Consider the following 25,671-nt stretch of genomic DNA (forward strand, 5'->3'; position numbering starts at 1 on the left):
CGGAACAGGGCCGTTTGGGAAGTGCTGCAGATGGTCAAGTGGAGGAAAGGGATGACCAGACCCACCGCGGAGCTCAGGTTCCCACGAGAGCCAGAGCGAGAGGGAGGAAGTGAAAACGAGAGCGACAGGAACTGTAACACGGTGAGAGTGCGAAAAGGAGCGGGGCGGGTGGTGTTGGGGTGGGCAGATACAGAGGAAGGGGGGGGTAAAAGGGAGGCACGGGGTGATGATTGGAGGACTTCGCTTTGAGCTTTGATCTACAAAGGAGGCGACAGGCTGAGAAAAAAAAGTAGAAAAAAGGAAGAATGCGAGAGGGTGAAACACGTTTTGAGTTACCCTTCACTCTGGGGGGGGGGGGGTTACCCTTCACTCTGGGGGGGGGGGGGTTACCCTTCACTCTGGGGGGGTTTACCCTTTACTGGCAGTCTGAGATTGTGTATCTGTGTGTCAAAGTCTGGGTTGAGCCGTACAACACACTTACGCCCAATTCTCACACTCAAACCTTGTGTTCTTCTGAGTACATTTCCAGACATCTGTTTGTTTCACACAGATTCGTTTCTGTGCGTGTTTCCATATGCCGAAGAGGTGGATGTGTTGGCCCCTTTTACTCTCTCAGTGTGCTGTGTGGAAAAGCAGGGCTGAGATCAGAGTTGTGCCTCCGCGGCTCTTAAGACGAAGAGAAGGGGTGGAGGGAAGGAGGTCCGGGGGCCAAAGAGCCAGAGACATTCCTCAGACCCGCCAAGACATTCTGAGGGAAACCATCCCAAATATTTCACACTGTGTGTGGCGAGGGGTTCGTGTCTTCTGTTACAAAGCCGGGCTTGGAGTGAAGCCACAAAACCACACGTACACACGCACATGCACAGACCATCTTGGGACTGAGGAAAACATTGGGCACTGCAGATGATTGATGTGTGTCTGACTGGTGTATGTGTGTGGGAAAACCAAAAGGTGTGCGTGTCCTCTGCATGTCCCTGCTGTGTGTGTGTGTGTGTGTGTGTGTGTGTGTGTGGCGAATGACTGTGGAAAACACATTAGAAGGACAGTTATGGAACCTGTGCATTTATCCTCCGGGTCTAAGGCTCCCACGTTCCAGCTGATTCTCATGCCTGCCGGTCTGGGTGCCTGTCGGTTTGTCTGTCTATCTCTGTAGTCCTGCTTGCGTTTGCCTAGCGCTCTGTCTGCCTGTCTTTTTGTCCATATGCCTACAAGTCTTAATGCCCGCCGGTTGGTAGGTCGGTCTGTCTGTCTGCCCAGCAAGACAATAGACCACTGTCTCAGGAAGAGAAACAGGGCTGATGTTGACATCCCTGGATGAGCCACAAGATGAGCTGTCCGCCTGTCAGCAGATTTTGTATAACACTTTTCCCACACTCGTTTTGGACCGGATTGCAGTAGGATAACACCTGTGTGTGTGTGTGTGTGTTCATGTGTGTGTGTGTGCGTGCGTGCGTGCACCATACGGACCCCAGGGGTGGCGTGCTCAAGGACACTTCATTAAAGGTGTGGAGGATCATTTTCGAGTTAATAATCTGGCTGCTACTTCCTGTTCACACTCCTCACCCGTTCCCTCACCCCTAATCTGGGACTTCCAGCTCTATCTCTCTCCCTCCGTCTCGGTCTCCCTCGTGCTCTCTCCCTCTGTCCCTCATTCTTTCTATCTCCCTCAGTCAGTCTCTCTCCCTCCCTCCCTCTCTCTCTCTGATTAGCCGTGGTAAGGAATCCGGAGCACCCGTCTGTTGGAATGTCCTGTTTGTCTTGCTCTGTTTGTGCTTTTGTACGCTGTGTTTTGATTGGCTGGCTGGCTGGCGTGTGTGTGTGTGTGTGTGTTAGAGAGACTCCATGGCCGCCTGCTAAAGGGCCCAGGCCTGTTTGATGTGTCCCATTGTCTGTAAGCCAAGCTACTTCCTGCCCCTGCTTTGTCCGATAGCCTGTCCAGGCGAGTGTGTGTGTGTGTGTGTGTGTGACTGCTAGATGAGGGAGGGGGTCCCTCAATGGGACTTTTCCTCCAAACACCAATACAATGAAGTAGTGCGTAATTTCCCCTGTCCTACACCCCCCCTCCCACGCCCTGCCACCATCACCTCTTTATAGTACACACACAGACATACACTCCTTCTCATGCCCTCAGTAATGAAGAGAGATTATTTTCAGCTCTCCACTGGTCAAGCTCTGTGTCCATTTTTAGAACGGTCACACCTCTCTCCTGTCCACTCTGTTCTTACCTACTGTTCCATGTGTGTGTTGTATTAACCATAGTGATGGTTATGTGGTCTCATGTTGTCTGAATGGCCAAAGGTCTCCCTGAGAGCCAGAATGAGGCCAGTAGCTAAATTAGAGGCTCAGAAAAGAAAAAGTGTAAGGAGAAGGTGGACAGAGGATAACCAGCAACGTATGGGTTAGACGAGGGATGCATAACAAAGACTGGGGGGGGGAAGCAAGGGAAAGAGAGAGCGTGACAATACAAGCTGGGAACCGCTTTGCCTTTCTTTTCCCTAAACCGTTGGAATAACACGAAAGAGTGGACAGAGACGGAAGGAGAGGGGAGATGGCGAGAATATGGGAGTGAGAGATAGCTGGACTGGACTCTTCCTCCTTTCTCCTAATCTGGCCGTTGAGGGTTTTGACAGAGCAGAACCGAGTCCAGAGAGGGAGCATTCTTGCTGAGCGGTGATGTCATGAGAACTGTCCCTGTGCAGACAGAGCTGTTTATGTTCTCCGGAGTAGAAAACTGTTCTGGCGGGGCGGGGTTGGGGGGGGGCCCAATGAGGGGCGCAAGGGGGTCCATTTTTGTGTGCCCGCCCGAGAGGCGGGCAGTGCGTGTGTGTGTGTGTGTGAGAATATTGTGTGTGTAACTATTCTGTTTGTGTGTTCCAAGAACAGAGGGAACACCAGCGATCGCTGACACACACACAGTTCGTCATGTAGACCTAGCTTGGTAGGTAGCTGTGTGTGTGTGTGTGTGTGTTACACACCAACCCCACAGTTTAACATCCTGCAAAATCAGCCAACCAAGCCACTGGAGATGCCTTACATTCTTTGCAATTACAATTATATATAACGTCACTTAGTCTAACAAGGACCGATACTTTTAAATGTGTGGTTGATGGAGGCCGACTCCAGATGTAATTGACATGAGCGTTCAGTCAGGGTCCCCGCTGGTTGGCCTTTTTGCTAACTAAGTCTGGGAATAATAAGAAAATACACAAACACCAATACATGTGTTTGTGTATTTACAGTTTGGAAGTGGTGGTTCAACCAAAGTCCAAAGTTTGTCTTCTTAGTGTTGTCAATGATGCTTTTACCACTTTTTTGCAAAATCTTTCCGGAGGAATTTCATGTGTCCTGAGAAACCCGCCAAGCCGTGCCTGGTTTTATTTATTTATTTACTGTTTAATTGCACAATGAAACAATTACAAAAGGGAGATATAAAAATACACAAACATTGTAAACTAATTTTACAAAAAAACGTTTGGTTATCAGATATTAAATGTGCCTTCTAGGCACAAACATTTTGAAATTAATTCTGAATGCCATTCCATGTGTGTGCATAGTATTCAAAACCAGAAATGTTTAGGGTAGTCATTTGGGGTCACCCATAAGTATATTTTGTGACCTCGGGAAGAGCATATACTTAATTTTATTTGGATTTAATACCAACCTAAGATGGGTGGATTGATTTCTTGCCTGTTGGGCCCTGTCCGGGGCCTCCCCCAGATAGGGCCACAGTGTCACCAGACCCCCCTGTCTCAGCCCCAATGTCTTACGTTTCTATATTATTGTGCTGGGGAGTAGGGTCAGTTCTCCTCCACTATAAATCCTTGTAGATCTAAGGAATGCATTTTCTAAATGTTCCCTGTCTCCTGCCATTACCCTTCACTCTGGGAGGGACATGAGGTCCTGGCCCACACCTGAGTACAAGGCTGTAAAGACCCGTTGCCTACCTGTCCAAAGTCCTCCTGGTTGTGTTGCAGATCAAGACCATACCTGACGATTTCAGCTGCCACTGTGCTGACACCTCCCCCTCCCCCGTGTTGTCCCTGTCCTTGTCCATCTGGTCATGCTTCCGACCTGGACTAAGTTTAAATAGACTTCTGGACTCAGCCCGCATGCATTTCAGTATCTCTCTAAAGTGAGTACACCCCTCTCATTTTTGTGAATATTTGAGTATATCTTTTCATGTGACAACACTGAAGAAATGTCACTTTGCTACAATGTAAAGTAGTGAGTGTATAGCTCGTATAACAGTGTACATTTGCTGTTCCCTCAAAATAACAACACACAGCCATTAAAGTCTAAACTGCTGGCAACAAAAGTGAGGACACCCCTAAGTGAAAATTTCTAAATTTGGCCCAAAGTGTCAATATTTTGTGTGGCCACCATTATTTTCCAGCACTGCCTTAACTCTCTTAAGCATGGAGTTAACACTCTTAAGCCCAGCCAGAAGAGCACTGGTCACCTCTCTGAGCCTGGGTCCTCTCTAGGTTTCTTCCTAAATTTCGGCCTTCTTAGGGAGTTTTTCCTAGCCACTTAAATTCAACACTACTGTTGTTGCCGGATGTTTTGTAAAAGCACTTTGTGACAACTGCTGATGTAAAAAGGCTTTATAAATACATTTGATTGATTGATTGATTGAAATGCATTTTACAAGAGTTGAAAGTCAGGTGTGCAACAGGTTGTGCAAGAGAGGGAGCCACAACATATAGCGCCTTCGTCAGCATAAAAAACTGAGCAATAGTATAGAGCATAGGTTCCCAACTCCAGTCCTCCAGCACTCCAACAGCAAACATTTTGTTTTAGCTCTGGACGAGCACAATGAGAGCCTGATAATTAGTTGACAAAGTTAATCAACTGTGCTTAGCTGGGGCTACATTGAAAATCTGTAATGGTGAGGGTACTTGATATCCGGAGTCAGGGCCACTGGTTGGGTGTATAGAGTGAATAATAAAAGAGCGAGATTGAACCTTGTGGAAAGGAGAATTAAACCTTAAGTGTTTAACAACAAATAAAGATTCAGTCCCATTAGTTACATTAGCCTGGGTTCTATCACTGGGAGGTTTTGGTACTGGTAAATGGTACTGCACTAACCAACAAGCATCGATCACTTTTAGCAGCCCCAGTTGTTTTCTTAATGTCAGTAGTTAGGTATAATCTTTTTAGACATCTTTTTCCGTGAATAGACTCATTAAAAACTCTTGACTCCTAACATCAGTATTGTCCTGCATAATTTCTCAACTGTCATGTATTCCGCTATAATTCAATAATTATTGCCGGACTGTGTAAGTGGAGCCGGCCAAGAAGAGCGGTTGTCTTTTACTGACTGACTGACTTAGTTAGTGAGTGAGTGAGTGACTGCCTGACTACCCCTTGTTAAATAGCGTAGTGGTTAGAGACGCAAACCTGCAAACTATAGGTCCTGTGTTTGAATCTTGTCACAGTGAAAATTAATTATGCATTAGGATTTGTTCCGGATAGCCAAAAACTTGCTGGATACAACCTTCATTAGCTACTAATAAGCTGTTAAAACGCCCAGTGGCAAAAGCCATGCAGTTCCAAGATGCAATTTGTGGTGGTAGTAAACTTAATAAGAAACGTTAATGGTGTCTAGCGAAATATTCAAACTTGGCGTGATGTTAATGCGTGACTAAATTATCTAATGTCGAGACGCTATACTGACACGTGGCATATGTATTGCTTTGTGGTGTTGTGGTTAAAGACAGCCTCACATGTGGGAGACCCGGGTTTGAGTCCAGGGAGGGCAACAACAGTTATCACTTTTAACTGCGGCCCAGCTGAACTAGGCTTGCCTGGTTCCTGTTCTGGTTCATTTGGGTTAGGCGTAGCAGTGTGGTTGAAGCATTACTCTTCAGAGTCATCAGTGTTTTCCAGTTTGGATGGTTTTCCAATATAATTACAAAGTGTGTTCACATAAAAATCAGTTTGTGCTTTTCTAATAAGTTTTGTGCAGAAATTTCTCAATGTCTTAGAAGTCTGCCAGTCCGAGGTTGAAGTTTTTCTAGGCTTAGCCCATGCCTCATTCATTTTATGAGTAGCATTAGGTAACCAGGGACTGGATCTTTTCTTGATCCTTATCATGTTATAATGCACATGCTGTTCTGCAACAGCTAAAAACACCAGCAAAATACTCTAGTGCTCAAGTTCAGCTTCTGGAATCTCAGTGATGCAATCGATGTCATTTTGGTAATAATATTGTAAGATGTATTCTGATACCTCTAATACAAACAATTGAGCAGTTGTCAAGATCTTTACCTCTCCTTTCTGCTATAAAATTATTGTATACTGTAATGTTTGTGGTTGCATTACAGTATTTGTATTCTTTAATAACCTAGTTTCAGATCAAATAAAGGATTAGATATCCAAATCTGAATAAAATCTATCTCAGACAATAAACTGTAAAAAGTCCCTTTATGGTTTTCAAAAACAATTGTATTATCGATATCTACTGGAGTGCTGGCAAAGTTACCATATGTACAAATGTGATTTAAATGAAAGGGGTCAAGATTGAGATTGGAAAAATGCATGTAATTGCAAGAATTTAAGCCATTGACACATTATGCTGTCAAGAGGGAAGACATCGATAAACAAATGTTTTACCACAACGTGGTGATCAGAGCATAGGATCTTGAAAGGCTACAGGCCAGCCCTGTATATGACCCAGGTAGGTTCTGAAACCCCAATTCGGCTACATTCTCCTAGCATCAGCACCAGACAGGAGAGTAGACCGTGCTACCATTAACAAACCCACCAGCTGTCCTTAGTCGGTGGGAAGGATATTTTGTGACGTTCTTGGTTCAGATAGGCAGAATTCTTTTATTGTAGGAATTAGGTGTGTGAATATGTCTTTGTTGTTACTTTTGAAACTGGGAAGGAACTTGTTGGTCCATGTACTGCTGGGGTGTCTCAGTGGTCATGGTTAAATAGTTTCCCTGGAGATAGTGAAATGTGATCGTCTCTCTCAGGCCAATGATTCATGCTGCGCCACTGTAATTTCCCTTTAAGCAGAAGTGATACAAGATACACTGTACCTAGAAAGACACGTTCCCACGCAAATAATTGCACATGCTATGGGACTTTTTAGTAGAGGTGTGTGTGTGGGCATGCACCCCCTGGATGTATGTGTGTGTGATTCTGTGTATGTGATTAGTCTCTTCCGCTCAATGTTACAGATGGATGTGTGTGTGTGATTCTGTGTGTGTGTTTAGTCTCCTCTGCTTGATGTTACAGATGGATGTGTGTGTGTGATTCTGTGTGTGTGTTTAGTCTCCTCTGCTTGATGTTACAGATGGATGTGTGTGTGTGATTCTGTGGATGTGTTTAGTCTCCTCCGCTCAATGTTACAGTTGGATGTGTGTGTGTGATTCTGTGGATGTGTTTAGTCTCCTCCGCTCAATGTTACAGATGGATGTGTGTGTGTGATTCTGTGTGTGTGTTTAGTCTCCTCTGCTTGATATTACAGATGGATGTGTGTGTGTGATTCTGTGTGTGTGTTTAGTCTCCTCTGCTTGATGTTACAGATGGATGTGTGTGTGTGATTCTGTGGATGTGTTTAGTCTCCTCCGCTCAATGTTACAGTTGGATGTGTGTGTGAGATTCTGTGGATGTGTTTAGTCTCCTCCGCTCAATGTTACAGATGGATGTGTGTGTGATTCTGTGTGTGTGTTTAGTCTCCTCTGCTTGATGTTACAGATGGATGTGTGTGTGTGATTCTGTGTGTGTGTTTAGTCTCCTCTGCTTGATGTTACAGATGGATGTGTGTGTGTGATTCTGTGGATGTGTTTAGTCTCCTCCGCTCAATGTTACAGATGCCTCGGCTGGTTTTGTCTTCTCCTTTCCTAGTTCACACCATGAGCAGGGAATTAGATTGGCTCATCTCTTAACATTTTAAACCAAACTGCTGTTTTTTTTATGGCTGAAGGCTTTTTGTTTTTAGCTACCCCTCAGCAGACCCCCCCTGTCCTGCCTGTTTTTGGGAGCTGCCTGCGGCCGTGTTGGTCCTCTTGCCCTCGCCCCCTGAGTTTGGCACCCTCGCTGCCTGGTCTCTGTTAATCATCTGGTCTCAATGTGGCACAGGCATTAGGAGAAATAGCTCTTGGGTCATAGTGCAACAGGACCATTAAAGAGGGATGCCTCGAACTTTGACTTGCATGCGCACGCGTGCACAGTACTTACTGTTGCACAAGCAGCACCGGAGTGACTCCATGCTAATCCCTGATGAGACCTCAGGAACAGACTGCGTGCGTGCGTGCCGCAGTCAGAATGACCAGAAAAATGCAGTGTTTGACATTGTGTTTCAGCTGATATCCATCGTTTTCATATCTTGTATGTGTCTATGATTTTGTTGTGTCTGTGCTTGCATCTTTAAGCCCCTGTCTTTTTTGTTTCCAAACCCTATATTCTCTTAAGGGTGTGTGTGTTAGTGTGTGGGTGTGCGTGCAATTTGTGTGTCCATGTGCACACGCATGTGTGTGAGTTGGGCTTGGGAATGGAGGAGGTCGTTTGGTCTTCAGGCCGACCCTGGCAGCATTTCCTCCCGTCATCCAGGCCTCCATCCAGCCGACTGCGTTGCCTGAGCGATCTTATCAGGGTGGAGAGTCTGTTTGCTTTGGGAGTGCTGGGCAGTCCGGGGTGGGAAGGGTCGAAACGAGACACCCCCAGGGGACGGCCGAGGTGGAGGGCCCAGGAGGTCGGAAGAGTTCTGGCCTGGGAAAGGGCTGGTGGGGGGGGGGGGGGTCTGGGAGAAAGAGAGACCCAAACTGATACTGAAAGACAAACGGGATAAAAATGGAATGGAAAAATTGCTAGCCTGCCCAGGTTTGGCCGGTCGGTGTAAAAGCTGAAAAATGATGATACGCCACTTGCGTCTATAACCCCCCCCTTTTCTTTTCGGTCCCCACGACAAAAGCAATTTTCTCACAGGAACAGGAACTGCAGTCTTCTCAGGCATTTTAACCCTGCTGGCGTAGAGAGAGAGAAGTTAACTCAAATCACTTTTAATTTGTCATGTGCTTCATTAACGACAGGTGTCCAAACTCTTTCTTACCCATGTGGGAGGGCCATGGGTACCTGGTTATCAAGGCCATGACAGTGGAAGGCCAGAGAATGTCATTCCCCTAAGGGAATAAAACAGGACTGTCACTTTCAACAAGGCCTGTGCATTACTCATACCCATCATGCTCTCGGGCCCGCTGAGTCCCAACAAGTGTTTTGTTGTTCTAGCCACCTGAATTCCATCCATCAAAAGTAGAAGTTAATGTGTAGAACACAGCTTCATGTGTAGACCACAGCTTCATGCGTAGACCACGGCTTCATGCGTAGACCACGGCTTCATGCGTAGACCACGGCTTCATGCGTAGACCACGGCTTCATGCGTAGACCACAGCTTCATGCGTAGACCACGGCTTCATGCGTAGACCACGGCTTCATGCGTAGACCACGGCTTCATGCGTAGACCACGGCTTCATGCGTAGACCACAGCTTTCGTGAAGCAGGGGACCCTATTCATCCCTGTTCTAATAGGAACAGACCGGCCGACTTCTGAGCCGTCTGCTGCTTCCTGATCTTACGCGGTATGCTGGGTGGGGACTACTGGAGACTGGCTAGCGACCCTTCAAATGTCTGCTACCGCGGCGATGCAAGTTTGCAGGAGCCTGTCGAAATCCCTGTTCTTAACGAGGTAGGACACGCCCTTCCGGTCCTCAACCGCTTCCCAGACCCAGAGGGTCTGCACGTTCCCCATTTGAACCAGACGCTCCCACTGACGTGAAATAATTAACCTGGAGGGCAGCGTCCATCTGCAGGCAAGACAAGGGACGAGGTGATGGGAAACCTGTGTACCTGTCCATCCAGATATCCCCCCACCCCCTCCGGAAGGATTCCATTATGTCCTCTCTGGTCACTTCCCTTTCAGTTTGCCTCGGCTGTCCTCTGCCTATTTTTGTGAACCCGGCGGCCGGTTCCCACAGTGCGGTTCCCATGGTTATCAGTATGGAGATAGCAAGCGAAGAGGGTGTGTGGGGGTGGGGGGGGCTTGACAGAAAGCCGGAGAGACAGCAGTGTAGCACTGACCGCTCTGTGAGATAGTGGGCTATGCTCTTTCACTGGAGGGAGGGTGGGGGCCAAGCGGGGGTGCGGCTCCCATGAATATCAGTGCAGTGCAGGCCTGGGGTTGGGGGGGTGTCGGGTGGAGCGGGTAGGGGGGCATTGCCTCTTAGATAGAGGGGCTGAGGTGGAGTGGACTGAGCTGCCGGAGGAGGGGGGGGGGGGGGGCTGGTTTGGGGGCGAGGGGGCACCGAAAAAGGGACAGATTCAGTTCCCACACTTATAATTACTGTGTCACAGGAGACTGAAAGGGCTTGCCGCTGGCCCTGGGGAATTTAGCTGGGGCCGGACGGGGCAGGGAGGGAGGGGGTCGTGGAGGGAGCGCTGGGGTCTATGACACAGGAACGCTCTCTGCTCTTTCTTTTGGCTCTACCTCGTTGCTTTCACACCAGCAGAGCCACAGAGGTGACCCCCACCCCCCACCCCTCACCCCACCACAGCTCCTTTACCACCCCATCTTAACCCCTCCCCCCCTCTCTCCACGTTCCTTGTGCTTTTGTTCACCGTCTTGTCCTGCTTCCTTCTCTCCCTCCCTCTCTCCTTCCTTTTCTCCCTTCTCCTCAGGCCGCTGTGTCCCTTGTTGACACAGTAACGCTCTGATGGAGTGCTTTGAAGTCCTTCTGGTGTGCGCTGTCTCTCATACACACACAAACACACTCATACACACACGGATGCCTTATCCTGCATCATTACCACTTAACCCTGCCATCCTGTCAGCTCTTTATTTTCCCTTTTTCTCCCTTCACCCTCTCTCTCTCTCTTTGTGTGTGTGTGTGTGTGTGTGTGTGTGTGCACGCGCACGTGTGCGTGCGTACATTTTAGTCTGGGTGTCTAATTCATTTAGTCTTATCTGCCCCACTGTGTGTGTTCTCACATTAACTACACATTATTGACCTGGCTAGATGTCCTTTCTGAAGACCAGTCTGGGCGAAAAATGTGTACTTCTGCAATTGGTCATGATTGATCGTGTCTGATTTCACACACTGATAGAAGTTCATTATCTATTCCTGCTTGCTACATACGTCTGGGAATTGTCAGGGAACTCAGGATACCATATTATCACCATACCCAGTGGCCGGTGTGATAGGTTATTAAAATGATTTTCAAGATTCTACAGTACCTTCTGAACATCTTCAGAATCCTTCACTTTCTCTGTTATGTTGTGTTATAGAAAAAAATGCAGTATGTCACCTTTATAAGTTTTCAAACTGTTTATTTAGTACTTTGTAACAGCTCCTTTGGCAGCAATCCCAACATTGAGTCTTCTTTGAAATGCCTCTAGCAGCTTTGCACAACTGGATTTGGGGTGTTTCTCTTCTGTCAGAGAAGAATTCTCTTGCTTATCCTGTCAAGCTCTGTCAGATTGGATGGGGAGTGTTGGTGAACTCCAATCTTCAGGTCTTTCCACTGATGTTCAGTGGGGTTCAAGACCAAGCTTTGGCTGGGCCACTCAAGGACTTTTTACAGATTTTGCGGACACAAAGCCACTCATTCTTGTCTTGGCTGTTTGCTTTGTGTTGTAGTTGTGCTGAAAGATGAAATTCCGCCTCAGTCTGAGGTCTTGTGCAATCCAAATCAGGATTTCGTCAATGTCCTATCTGTATTTGGCTCCGTTCACCCTTCCCTTAATCCGGGCCAGTCTCCCGGTCCCTTCCACTGAGAAGCATCCCTATAGCATGATGCTCCCACCTCCATGCTTCACTGTAGGGATGGCATTAGCTATGTGATTAATGGTACTTTGTTTTCGCCAGACATTGCACTGGAATTCAGGCCAGTTCGGTTTTGTTTTTATCATTGTTTTTATCTTCCTAAATTTTGGTCTCTCTTAGGGAGTTTTTCCTAACCACTGTGCTTCAACACTTGTTGCTTGTTCCTTGGGATTTCAGGCTGGATGTTTTGTAAAAGCACTTTGTGACAACTGCTGATGTAAAACGGGCTTTATTAAATACATTTGATTGATTGATCAGACTAGAGAATCTTTTTCCTCATGAGTCCTTCAGGCAACATGTCATATGCCTTTTAATTAGGAGTGGCTTTCATCTAACCACTCTACCACAAAGGCCTGATTCATGGTTTGCGGCAAAGATGGTTGTCCTTCCAGCAGGTTCTTCCATCTCCGCAGAGGAACTCTGAAGCTCAGTTAGTGGTTTTTGTTCACCTCCCTGAACTAGGCCCATCTTGTCCGTTTACTTAGTGGCAAGACAGCTAACTCTAGCAAGAGTATTGGTGGTTCCAAACTTTTTTGTTTCACAATGGCGGTGCCAACTGTGGTCCTGGGAACTTTCAATGCTTTAGCAACTTTCTCCAGAAGTGTGAATATCTACCGAGTCTACAGAGTGCATTGGAATTCATGACTTAGCACTCGCATGCACTGTTAAATTTGGGACCTTGTATTGACGTGTGTACCTTTCTAAAACAATTTTAAGAGAAGGATGATCAAAGGACAGTACATTTAGTTTGTCATGGCAAAGGGTCTGAATACTTATGTACTTGAGACATTTCAGACAGAGCAGTGAAATATATTACCTTACTTGTTTACCTTTTAAACAAAACATTGATAGTGCAAGAGGGGCATTAAAAGAGGTGGATGCCTTTATGCTTAATTGTGTTTTGATACTGTGATTTATAGAATGTTGATGTTCTAAAAATGTTGCTCACCATTTCTGAGGTCCTTTTTAGTTTGTTTTAGTGCTGGCATAGCAAATAAGAGCAAAAATTATTTTGCGGTATTGTCAAAACAAAATGGTATATCAATAAAATCAATATCCCGTTAAGTAACTATTTGTGTTTTGTCCCATTGCTAGTGATACAACGACTTTTCCCATGAATAACAACTTGTTTTTGTTTCTATGGTATTTAAGCCCCCCCCCCCCCACACACTTACAAAAAAAAGAAGACTTATGTGTTCTCATGCGCAGTTAACACTTAATGTCAGCCAAAAGTGGTGTGCAACTAGGACGATTTGTTAATTTTTATGCGTGAGGAGCCATAGAAATGCGTGAGGAGTGATAGAAATGTATAAATCTGCAACAAATCGATGTGTGACGAAAAAAACATCTGGAGGGGGACAAAAGAGGCTACATGTTTGGCTGCAAATGTTTTTTCTAAATGAATCAGATTGTGGATGTTGTAGTTCTGTTCATATATCCAAAAGTAATCCTAATTGGAAAAATAGATTTTTGCTTTAAAATCCAGAATAGAAATCGGTTCATTTATTGTATTGAAAGGAGGACAACGGAACCATGCTGAACACGGTTGAAAAGCGCAATGAAGATTTGTAGAGGTTACCAGCCCCCCAAAAAACCTGACATCTTGGAATGTCTTTTGGGGTTATGGAGTTAACTGATGACACATAGTGGGAATGTTCCCTGGCACTGCTACAGCAACATACATGCTTCATCCTGCAGCCACTAGCTTGGCAGAGATAACGCTACATTCCACATACAGGCTTGGTGATGGACAAAAAAAGAATACATGGAGAGAGCATCCACAGAACAAACCAAAACATTGTGATTTAGGCACTGCTTGTGAAGAGGATTCATGTCATGCTGAACCAATGACGCTCAAATGTGAGATTGACTAGTTTGTTCTCATTTATGTAAAATACAATGAAATACTGCTAGAGAATCTGCTTCGGTTTTCAAAAAAAATAACTACAACTTGGGAGGAAATTCACTTTTCAGCAGGACAATGATCCCAGGCACAAGGCCAATGCAACCCTGGAGTGTGTGCAAGGCACTGTGTGTAGGAATATACACATTCTCCCTGGCCACTTTATTAGGTACACCTATCTAATATCAGAGCCCTTTTGACACCGTCCGTTCAAGGTTTGACGCATTCTGCAACCCTTGCCCCACTGGACCTGTAACGTGTTTCCCTGACTGACTTCCCCTAGCCTGTTGGCACTTCCTGCTCAGCTTCTCATTCCTGGTCCCAACACAGCGTTTTCTCAGGGGAGGGTGTCTCCTCTGAGGCAGAACTGGCCAAGGGGACTGGCGGAGCAGCAGCCACTGTCAATATTTACAGTTGGGGATGAATCACGGGAACACGTCAGTAACATTCCGTGCGTGCCTGTGTGTGCCTGTACAAGGAGGATGGTTTGTAATATGCATCAAATCTGGTGGCGCTCCCATGACAAAGCCGGTTGCAGTGGATGCTTTGGAAGAGACGAGAGATCGTCCGCTTGCCGCGAGCGAGCTTACCGTTTTGTTTAGCGGTTACGATAAGGCTATCTGTTGCGGTGCGGAAAATAATTTGATCAGGTTGGCTTTATTTATTCCACTTCTATCTTGAACATTCTTCACCCCCTGAATAAAGGTCAAGTTCTGTATTTGATGAAGCACTGCTCCAGGACCAGGCTCTGCCTATCAATGTGGTCTTTTCCAGTTTTATCAAGAAGACTAAACTGATCCTTAATCAGTAATCCTAATCTTAGTTGCATTTAACCACATATTGCTTTCTGAGTATTGGTCATTTTAACTCACTAAAAACAATTGTAACACACCCTACAAAGCAAGCCAAATTAATTTTAGTGTCTTGTTTCAACTTTTACAAAGTTATTCATCGCACCAGCATTGTCTAAAAGACCTTTCCAACGTCTTGTTTCCCTGAGCTGTTCTGAGCTAGTCAGCTGGTATCTTTGGCCTTGCCTGGCCTCGCAACTAAAGAAAGGAGGGGAGAAAACAGGGGTGAAAGGGAACACAGAATTAACTCTTAGTGCCAAGGGAACGTGCATTTCTGACTGTCTAATGCTCTGACTATTATCCTCTTTCACCAGCCAGTAATTGAAGAGAGTTCTCAACACTGAGGGGTAGGAGGGCAACAGTCAATGGGTTTGTGTGTTTGCGTGTGTGTGTTTGCGTGTGGGTGTGTGTGTTAGTGTGGAGCCCCTGCCTTTTCCAGAGCCGCTCTACCAAACAAAATCCCTACCGGACGGGGACCCGAGGGCTAAGCCACAGACAAAAAGACTCAATCGATTGTCCTGTTGACTGGCGTTCTTTATGCAAACCCACTTTTTAGTTTCTATATAACAGATGTAGCCTCAGAGAGAGAGAGAGAGAGACAATTTAACAACTCTGTGTTGAACGTTAAGGCACTAGGTCGGCCAAATGCAACACCTGTTTAGTCTTCTACAAATAATTTGCAATTCAACAGTGCATTTTTGCATTTGTTAACTTCATGTTTTCCTTTTGAACCATCTAACTATGAGTCAATTGGTACTACAGGGATGTAATTATTCCTGAAGAAATAGGTATTTCAGACACAATTTTAGACATCCTAAATTCATATAATTAAATTGAACACATCTCCTAGCCCACATCTGGATTTTACAGATTATCTATTTTTTCTGATTTCATTCCTGCCAACATTAAAGCACAATCCAAAATCATCCAGGAAACATAACTGAACTTTGTTAACCAAACCCAACATGATCTACTCAGCATTATTAACATAATCCTGAATTCTAATAGTCTAAAAGTAGTGGTAACTGACGCCTTATTAACCGAATGGTTAGAATCCTTAATGTTCTAATTTGTTGGTAACCAGTTCATAATAGCAATAAGGCATCTCTGATGTTTGAAGATGCATTATTACCATATTCCCAAATAATCTGTCACATTGCCCAGCTTTATTAACATAAGCCGTTTGAGCTATAATGACCTCTTAAATTAAAGGTATGACTCCAGTGTCATCAGTTTCCTTTTATGTAGGACACATTAGAAGGGACTGTGGCAATATCACTATTGAAAGCAATACTTTTTTTTATCACATACTTGATTCCAATACCCCCAGTGTCTACTAAAATAGATCAAAAAGTTTCCTGCCTGCATCCAAAGAGGAATAAAGCCATCCTTTGCGGGTCCATGGCACAAAAACATTTGAGAAACCTATAGCTTAGAGCATCTGACCAGTTTCTAAAAAGCTGCTACATCAAATCTCTGAGCTGGCAAGGTCAGAAGTGTTTCTCTCACTGACAAATACAGCTCCCCAGGCAGCAATGTTTTTTATTTCCCTGTTAAAATGAGGGTAAAAATTTGAATTACATAAACCACCATGATGTACATAGTTTTTCATACAACTTTATGTAGACCTGGCAGTGTGGCTGTCTGTGACTAGTCAGAGATATTAAATCAGGAAAGGTTCCTTGCTGTGCCGAGTTCAGGCTTACAGGACTCAGCAGTCTTGGTCATTGTAAGAAATCAGCCTTTTCGTATAGTGGTCACTTTCATCAAGCGCGCACCTGTCAAGGGAACTTGCAATTCAGTGTGTTTATGAAATAGTATTGCAGTACATGTAGCTTTGTCGTTCATGATGTTACAAATTCAATCTCAAAGAAACGGACGTACAAAGATAACATATTGATACTGTTGTTGATCCTGAGAAATGTTATTGTTTTTGGAAAAATACATACCCATTTTGAGTTTGATGCCAGCCACACGTTCTTGCATCAACACTATTGCATCACCTCTTCTTTTAACAATCCTCTGTAAGCTTTTGGGAACTGAGGAGATTGCTGTAGTTTTGAAAGTGAAATGTATTCCCATTCTTGCTTGATATAGGATTTCAGCTGCTCGACAGTTCAGGTTCTCCTTTGTAATTTTTTGTTTGAAAATACGCTAGATGTTTTTAATGGGTGACCGGTGAGGACTGCAGGCAGGCAGTTGTAATATGTGCATAATGTGGTTTGCCATTTTCTTGCTGAAATAAGCAAGGTCTTCCCTCATAAAGACATCATCTGGATGGCAGCATATGTTGCTTCAAAACTAGTATATAGTGTTCAGAATTAATGGTGACTTCACAGATGTGCAAGTCAACCATATCATGTGCAATAATGCACCCCCTTACCATCACGGATGCTGGCTTTTGCGCTGATAACTTTGCGCTGTTAAGAAGCTGGGTAGTTCCTCTTTCCTTTTGTCCATAGGACTTGGCGCCCAAAAATATTTTAAAATTTTGATTTGTCACACCACAGGATAGTTTTGCACTTAGTCTCAGTCCATCTTAAATGAGCTCGGGCCCAGAGAAAGCAGTGGCGGTTCTGGATCTTGTTTGTGCATGGTAGAGTTTCCAATTGCATTTGTGGTTGCAGCGACATACTGTGTTCACAGACAATGTTTTCTGAAGTGAGCCCATGCAGTGATTTCCACTACAGAATCGTGTCTTTAATGCAGCGCCGTCTGAGGGCCCGGAGACCACAGCCATCCAATATTGGTTTTCGGCCTTGTCCGTTGTATACTGAATCTATTAATGTTATTTTGTGCCGTAGATGATTAGGTCCCCAAATGCTTTGCAATTTTATGTTGAAAAACGTTATTCTTAAATTGTTGCACTATTTGCCCACGTAGTCTTTCACAGAGTGGGGAACCCGTCCCCATCTTCACTTCTGATAGATCCATCCTCTCTGGAATGATCTTTTAATACCCAATCATGTTGCCAATTGACCTAATTCGTTGTGTGATATTCCACCAGGTTTAGTTTTTTTAGCATTAAACAACTTCTCCAGTCTTTTGTTGCCTCTGTCCCAACTTTTTGAAACACATTGCTGTTATCAAAGTGGGAATATTTTTCAAGAAACAATGAAATGGTTCAGTTTCAACATTTGATATGTTGTCTTTGTACTATTTTCTTTTTAATTTAGGGTTTAAATGATTTGCACCTCATTGCATTCTGTTTTTATTTAATTCATTTAATGCAGCGTCCCAACTGTTTTGGAAACAGGGTTGTACTAGAAGAGCAGCTGAATGCCCTCATTACCCCTTTAAATTAATTACTGTACTTCAAATGGGAAAATGAATGTGTTGAGAAGAAGCAGACTTTAAAGCTTTTGATGGTTTTGCTCATATCTAGTTTCAGTTGCTTGCATTTTTTGTATGTCATATTTAGCAGTACCCATGTATTTATAGTACTGAATTTATTTTGGCGCATTTAATAAATTATAGTGCCAATTCAGTTTTTTGGGTTTCCACTTTTTGATTATTAATTATTAATTTTGGTCTCAACAAAATGTTAATGTGCTTTTATTTCTCATCTACAAGTGTGTGTCAGCCTTAGTTTCCAGACTACTAACTGTCACGTAACAGACTGGTCAGGTAGCGTAGAGAGAGAGAGCTGGTCCTGGAGCCTGTCTCTCTCTTGCCAACCCCCCCCCCCCACCTCTAGTTCCCACGGTGTTACACCTCCTTCTCAAGCAGATCTTTTACCTGACTTGCCCCGCTTCCCCTCGCTGCAGTTTTAAATCAAATCACGGACGCTCCATTGGCTAGAGGCCCGGGTCATGTGACCTAACCGCCAGCTGGTCCCACCTCCTGTGGGCCGTTCAGGATTTTCCCATGGGAGCAACCTGTAGAGGAGAACGGGACTGTGTGTGTGTGTGTGGTTGCATGGGCTTCTGAATCCGGGGGAAAGTTTCTCCCACAACCCCTCCTTTCCTCTCCCACATCACTCCTCTTTCTCTTCTTTTTTCCCTGCACCTCCTCTCCTTTGAAACACAGTATCACATTCTGATAGCCTTTGTTGTCACGACAAGGAACATTCTCTTTGGCATTGTCCCAAAAAAGTGTGAGATACTGGGACATGTGAAAAGAGTTGAGAGAGAAAGGTTATTTGTTTTAACAATCATAAAAAATGTTAATGTAGTAAATGTTTTGTCTATTGTATGGATAACTTGCGAGTGATTCCATAAGAAACAAGAGGACTACCAAAAAATACCATGGGTTGAGGAATTTCTCAGTTAGGTCCAAATAATGTCCCTTTGGAAGAAGTATTGTGGACATATTTGACATTTGTATCCAAAAGCTTAATTAATTCTTAGATTCTATATTTTATCTGTATTATATAGCAAAACAAAGTGGACTCATTTGAAACTTTACTGAGTTGCTTGTTTGTAAATTGATTTTTTGTCTGTGAAAATGAATAAGTATAGTTGAATGTGAATATAGAAGATATAACATCTCTGATTTGGCAAATGTTTTAATATACTGTTTTAAAAAAGAATCTCTATGAACATATGAAAGATCTGTGACAGAACCTTTTGTTTTACCCATGTTACTACTTTTTATCTAAAATGTTATTGCTATGTATGGATAACTTACGTGTTATTTTAACTGAATTTCATTGTTTGTATCTAATTAATATTTTATGAATAACTTATATGAGCAACTTACTGCTTAGTGAACAATGACTATGATACAAGGTGATTATTGTGACGGTTAAGTGTTCTTTATTTCATCTCTGTAGTCCAAAGATGTGGATTTCAAATCAAACTTACAATGAGATTAAAGTATGGATTCTCAACGTTTATATGATGGTATTTGTACACAAATGTTAACTTAAAAACACTTTTTACACCATTGAAGCATTTCAGGGCACCAAATGTATTTGATCAACAGGATTTACAAGTGTTTCTGATTAGTTTGGTATGTTCCATCAAATAATTTGTATAGTCATACGAGAGCTGTCAATGTTTACTGTTGATTCTAGGCTTTGCCCTTGCGTTTGGAGTTTATTGGTATCTGTCAACATGGGAGCAAGGAAGCCATTATGAGAAAATCAGAAAATACAGCCAAAATTTTAGGCTCACCCAAACAGCCTGGAACGGCCATTAAAAAGAAGGAAAGCTCTATTAACCTCAGCAATCACAAATGGCCTGGTTGGCCAATTAAGACTTCTAGAGTGGAAAAATGCCCACCATAATGAATGAAAAAACCCAAACGGTTGTCCAACAGATTATGTACACTCCATGAGGTAGGCTTGAATGTGTCAGCCACTACCATCTGCCAAAGACTTTACCAGCAGGACTACAGAGGTACAAAGTGCAAAAACACTACTTTGCCCCAAAAACAAGATGGCCAAGTTACAATTTGTGAAAAGAGCCTTGTGGACAGATAAACAGAGTGATGGCCATAGGAAAGTGTTGTGAGCAAAAGGAACTGCCCAACATCCACAGCACATCACCTCATCTGTGAAATGCTGTGGAGGGGGTTTTATACCGTGGGGAGTTTTGGCTGCCACTGGAAACTGACTCACTTGATTTAACAGTTGAAGGCCAGAGCAGGATTCAGAAGTGTACAGAAACATATTGTCCGCTCAAGTACATGCAAATACCTCTAAACATTGAACAGTGGGTCATACATGGAGCAATTAGAGTGTCTTGACTGGCCAATTCAGACTGCAAATTTAAACCAAGTTAAACACACCTGGGAAAATAGATGTGCAGAACAGGTCTGGCAGCGCATCAGGGGGAGTTAGTCCATATCAGTGGGTCACAGATTCAGACAGGTTTTGGATGCTAAGGATATGTCACCAAATTTAAGAGGATGCTGTATGCTTATAGACTTCAAATCCAAAATGTTGGCGTATAGAGGAAGAAAACTGAGTGTACAGAGGCCACTGTGTATGACTCGGACAGTCATCTTTTTTCGCATTTGATGAAAAATCCCATTTTAACATCACCGTGGCATTTCACAGTATTTGCTTTTCAGCTGGAGAAGTAGTTTCTTTCATGCTCCTTTATAGCGCTGTGAATGACTGTCTGTGTGTTTATGTTTGTGTATTTGTGCATGTGTGCGTGAGAGGGAGAAAAAGAGAGAATTGCATGTGTATGGTGGGTATGGTGTTGTCTACATTTGTGTGAGAACAGAGTGTCTGTCTGTATTTGTGGGAAAATGATGTGTGTGTGTGTGTGTGTGTGTGTGTGAGAGAGAGACAAATGTGGATGGAAAGAACAAAAAGGAGTGTGTGTGAGTTCTTGGATAAGCTGGGAGAGTAACTGGTGCAGGTTTTGACTTGCTCAACCATGGGAAACTTTGAGCTGTGTAAATAGGCACTGTTTTCCAGGCTAATGCTATGTGTATGTGTCAGTCTGATCCATTATCCATCTAGGTAGAATACCAAAGGCGTGAGAGAGATTTCTTCATTCAGACAGCCAGCGGTTACCACCTGTTTTGCTCCCAAGTTCTACTCCTCCATTAACTAGGCCTACTGCCTGCAATGCTTAGTGATAGACAGGACAGCACTATTGTTGCTAGTTATCTTTAGCCACTTGCTAGCCAGTAGGTCTGGTAAATAGCCTAATGCTACATCATTGAGATGACAGCTTTGAACAGTCCAATAAACATCTCCACTTATTCAGACTGTCCATCTCATTGCTCCAGTATTATTGACGTAGCTTCAAATGATCTATTTGAAGGTTGGTATGCAATTTCTGTAAGCAAATATTGGATTTGTTTAAAAAAAAAAAAAAGAATTATGTTGGAAAAACATCACATTGATGCCATACAACTGAAATACGCACATTTTCTTTTACTTTGCCAGTCTTAAATTAGGCGTTGTGACCACAGTACTGAAACCCCTAAGAACCACCTAAACTGATAAGACACACATTTGGTCTTGCCGTTGTAAACCGTTTCTCGACACCTTTCCCCAATGAAAGCGACGCGCCTGTCTCTGTCTGTTGTTAGGGGATTTACAGCCGTCTCCTTAAGTGGTACGTTGTTTACAGGGGTGGAGTTCAGGTGTATTGACAGGGCTTTTAGCACCAGTGTGCTGCCAGGGGGGCTACAGACGGGGGCTCTTCCATGTCAAATGATAAAGCTAAAGAATACAAAAGTACCCTGGAAGTGTAAATGCTACCCAGGGATGAACACCATTGCCACAGTTCCACACCGTCCTGTGGATGGGTTAGGGGGTGAGGAGTGACAAGCGTGTGCACGTGACCCAAGTTTAACAGTACCTGATTTGGACCATGTGTCCACACAAAGATACTAAAACCTGACAAATCTGTCCCTACAAGATATTTTCAACAGTGAAGAGGCGACTCCCGGAGGCCAGACTTCTAGGCAGAGTTGCAAAGAAAAAGCCATACCTCAGACTGGCCAATAAAAAGAAAAGGTTAAGATGGGCAAAAGAACACAGACACTAGACAGAGGAAGAACTCTGCCTAGAAGGACAGCATCCCAGATTTGGCTGTTCACTGTTGAAGTTGTGACTGGTGTTTTGTAGGTACTGTTTAATGAAGCTGCCATTTGAGGATCTGTGAGGCGTCTTCCTCAAACTAGACACTAATGCATTTGTCTTCTTGCTCAGTTGTGCCCCGGGGCCTCCCATTCCTCTTTCTGTTCTGGTTAGAGCCTGTCTGCTCTGTTCTGTGAAGGGAGTAGTACACAGCATTGTATGAGATCTTCAGTTTCTTGGCAATTTCTCACATGGAATAGCCTTCATTTCTCAGATCAAATATAGACTGATGAGTTTCAGAATAAAGTTATTTGTTTCTTGTTATTTTGAGCCTGTAATCAAACCCACAGTTTCTGATGCTCAAGATACTAAAGAAGGCCCGTTTTATTGCTGTAATCAGCATACCAGTTTTCAGCTGTGCTAGCATAATTGCAAACCAGTTTTCTGGTGATCAATTAGTCTTTTAAAATGATGACCTCGGATTAGCAAACAAGACTTGCCATTGGAACACAGGAGTGATGGTTGCTGATAATGGGCATGTGTGCCTGTAGATATTCCATTAAAAATCTGTCGTTTATCATGTCTACCGTGTATTTCTGATCAGATTTGATGTTATTTTAATGGGCAAAAGATTTGCTTTTCTTTGTGACCCCGAACTTTAGAGCACTAGTGTATATTTGTTGTCTATTTCAAGGTGTGTAACAGCAACCAGTACCTGAAGCTCCCTAGAGAAGACATGACACGCATGCTAAAGGAGAAAGGTTGGTCCCAGTCGCTGTCCTCAGACAACTTCTTGTTTTAATTGTGGTTCATTCTAAAAGGAAATTAATGGAGTTTTGGAGTGTTCTTTTGTTCTCTACAGGCTTTCTACAGAACCACCAGCAGCCTCCTGTTCCATCGGATGGAGATATCTGGGATGAACAGCTGGATACTCTGACATTGCCCACCCTGTCCACACCCCTATCCCCGACCCCCTTGCTGGCCCAAGGGGCCCTGAGGTACTCCCCTCACTGTCGCTGGGCCCCACTGTCAGACTTGGACCCTGAGAGCCTTACCTTCCCTGGGGGAGCAGTGTTACAGCTCCACACAGTGCCCTCTGGCCTGCTACCCAGGATTCCCTTCTTCTTTATCTGCACCGGCTGTGGCAAGGTATTCTGGGAAGGGTCCCACTTTAGCAGGGTCCTGTCACAGTTTCAGGAAGTGTTGTGTATCACTCGGAATACTGAAGAGACTAGCTAATTATCAAACCAGTCTTAACCCCCCCCCCCCCCCCCCCCCCCCCCAAACTATCTCAGTTCATCAGGCAGTTAAACAAAAGGCCACTGACTGCAAAAGACCTACCAGAATGATTACCGTCATCACACAACTGATTTTCAGTTTCCCCTCCATTTCTTTTTTATGTAGGACTGTTTTCTATACCACACAATGTTCTACACAGACAGTATGTTGTTAGAATTGAATGAACATTCGCTTTAACTAGGATGTTATGGTTTAAATGGCTGATTTTGTCTTTCTGTGGAAGATAGTTTTTATGTATGTTTTATAAAGATATCTTGATTGTTTCACACTTGATTTTTAATCAGTTTTTTATGTAGTGTCAAGGAACAATCAAACTGTATGCTGGGGTCTTTATTCATTAAATCTTTTATTACCTTGTTGATATCACATACTGATGCTGCCATTCCATATTCATTTGCACATTTGTTTATTATTGAATCATGCTGTAACCAATGAGACAAAGTGGAGGCCAAAGTTCACAAGACACTTTACATTAGAATTTTTAAATAAATACAACTGAGTTTACGCACCATCGCATTTAAGCGATCACAAGAACATTTTGTATTATTGTTTAGAATTGCAAATAATGTTTCGGATGTCAACGGCCATTTTCAATGTTTACTCATTGCTCAGTAATTTATGAACTGTAAGCTAATCTGCAACACAGGACCACTCAACTAGGAAGCCTGGAGGCACTGTTCATACTTGGATAGTGATGGTGCTTTACTTGACATCTGCGACTGACTGCTAGTGTTCTGTGACAGACCACTCAAGAGTTTCCTTCTTCCCATAAGCCCTAGGGGCAAGGTCACCTGTAACACAAGCCCTCCACTGGCCCCTTTCTTTCAGTCCCTAGTCAACACAGGCTTTTTCCCAACCCACTTCTTATTTTCTTATACCTCACTACTTTTGGCCTGGTCTCTATGGGCCCTGGTTAGAAGTACATATTTCTGTTATAGTCATTGTCATCACAGGGGTTCCCAACCTTTTACCCCGGGGCCAAATCTTTCCCCATTATTGAGCATGCCAATGTTAAATACACTACCAGCCTGATTTTGTTACATTCCAGCAAGCAATTCTTTTAAGTTCATGTTTTGTATTTTGCATCTATGGCAATCGTATAGGTAGGATTTTTAATACTGATATTAATAGACCTGATTTGCCAAATATTATTCTGCTACCAAATAACATTTTGTATTGATAATATCTTTTAAAAAATCAATTGAATTATACATGTTTTTTCAAAATGCTAAATTCAAACATTGTATGCAAGTACTTCACAAGCAAAATCACATTTACTGTGGGTCTTCACTTGTCAGATTATGGAGACAAACCAAAGATGTGCATCAGTCACATCTTCCCGTGACAATTTAAAGCTTGTTTGTAGCCTATATCATATTTGTAATTGTTCCCTCCTCACAATAAAGTGTTGCCCATTGGGTTGAGACCCTGTGATTTAGTTGGCGCTCTAATCCAGAGTGATTTACAATAAGGATTTCATATATTGATTTGATTTATAACATGGAATAATGAGCCACTTTGAAGCTGAAGATGATTAGGTGGCCAGATTAGAAATGTAGAGAATGACAACCCCCAACCCATGTGAATTGTGCAGTGAGCTGGTATGGTGAGCACTTTGGATTTCTAGGCGTGCTGAAAGATTGAACAACAGCTTGTTGGCTCAGGGATTTGATATAGCAGCCTTTTGGTTACTTGTCAGATGCTCTTGCTTCCCCCAACTTTTTTAGCCTGGACACCAGAGTTTAGACCCCTACCTTTAGGATGAGTAACATGGGATATGTTAGTGAACACACTCATTTGACACCCCATCCAAAAGAAGGCAGCAGCATCAAGTCTCCAATCCAGACACTGACTGTGCTTTTGAAGGGGTGGGATGTTGGGTGCTGGGTGCTATGCTGCTGGCCAAAGTGCACTAAAACCAATTGCCGGCTGCTTGGGACATTTATCCTTCTCAAAGCATATCCAGGGACCATGCTAAAGAAGCACAGCACTCAACTTTTAGAGCAAACCTCATGATAGTATAGTATTTTGTTGCTTCTATTGACTAATGACAGAGACAGTGCAGTCCAGAAGTATTTGGACAGTGACAAAAGTGTTGTTGTTATGTGTCAGTACTCCAGTATACTGGATTTGGAATGATACAGTGACAATGGGGTTAAAGTACAGTTTGTTTGCTTTAATTTGAACCATTTAGAAATAACAGCATGTTTTGTACATAGTTCCTTGATTTAATAGGGCCAGAAATATTTGGACTGTTAGTTTCACGGCTGTCTCTTATTAGGCAGGTGTGTTTGAAGCATT

At 43.6% G+C, this 25,671-nt stretch overlaps 1 protein-coding gene across 3 annotated transcripts in view; it reads left to right on the forward strand.

Annotated features, from left to right (window-relative positions):
• Positions 1-24,794, forward strand: part of exd3 (exonuclease 3'-5' domain containing 3) — a 49,302-nt gene extending 24,508 nt beyond the window's left edge. For all 3 annotated transcript variants that reach the window (XM_034297173.1, XM_010877369.5, XM_010877368.5), the window contains 2 exons: positions 22,766-22,832; positions 22,934-24,794. In XM_034297173.1, coding sequence (XP_034153064.1) covers positions 22,766-22,832; positions 22,934-23,310 — 444 coding nt within the window. In that variant the 3' untranslated portion in view covers positions 23,311-24,794. The remainder of the gene's footprint in view (positions 1-22,765; positions 22,833-22,933) is intronic.
• The last annotated feature ends 877 nt before the right edge of the window (positions 24,795-25,671 follow it).

This window comes from Esox lucius, chromosome 14 (assembly GCF_011004845.1).
Source record: "Esox lucius isolate fEsoLuc1 chromosome 14, fEsoLuc1.pri, whole genome shotgun sequence".
In the NCBI taxonomy this organism is placed as follows: Eukaryota; Metazoa; Chordata; class Actinopteri; order Esociformes; family Esocidae; genus Esox; species Esox lucius.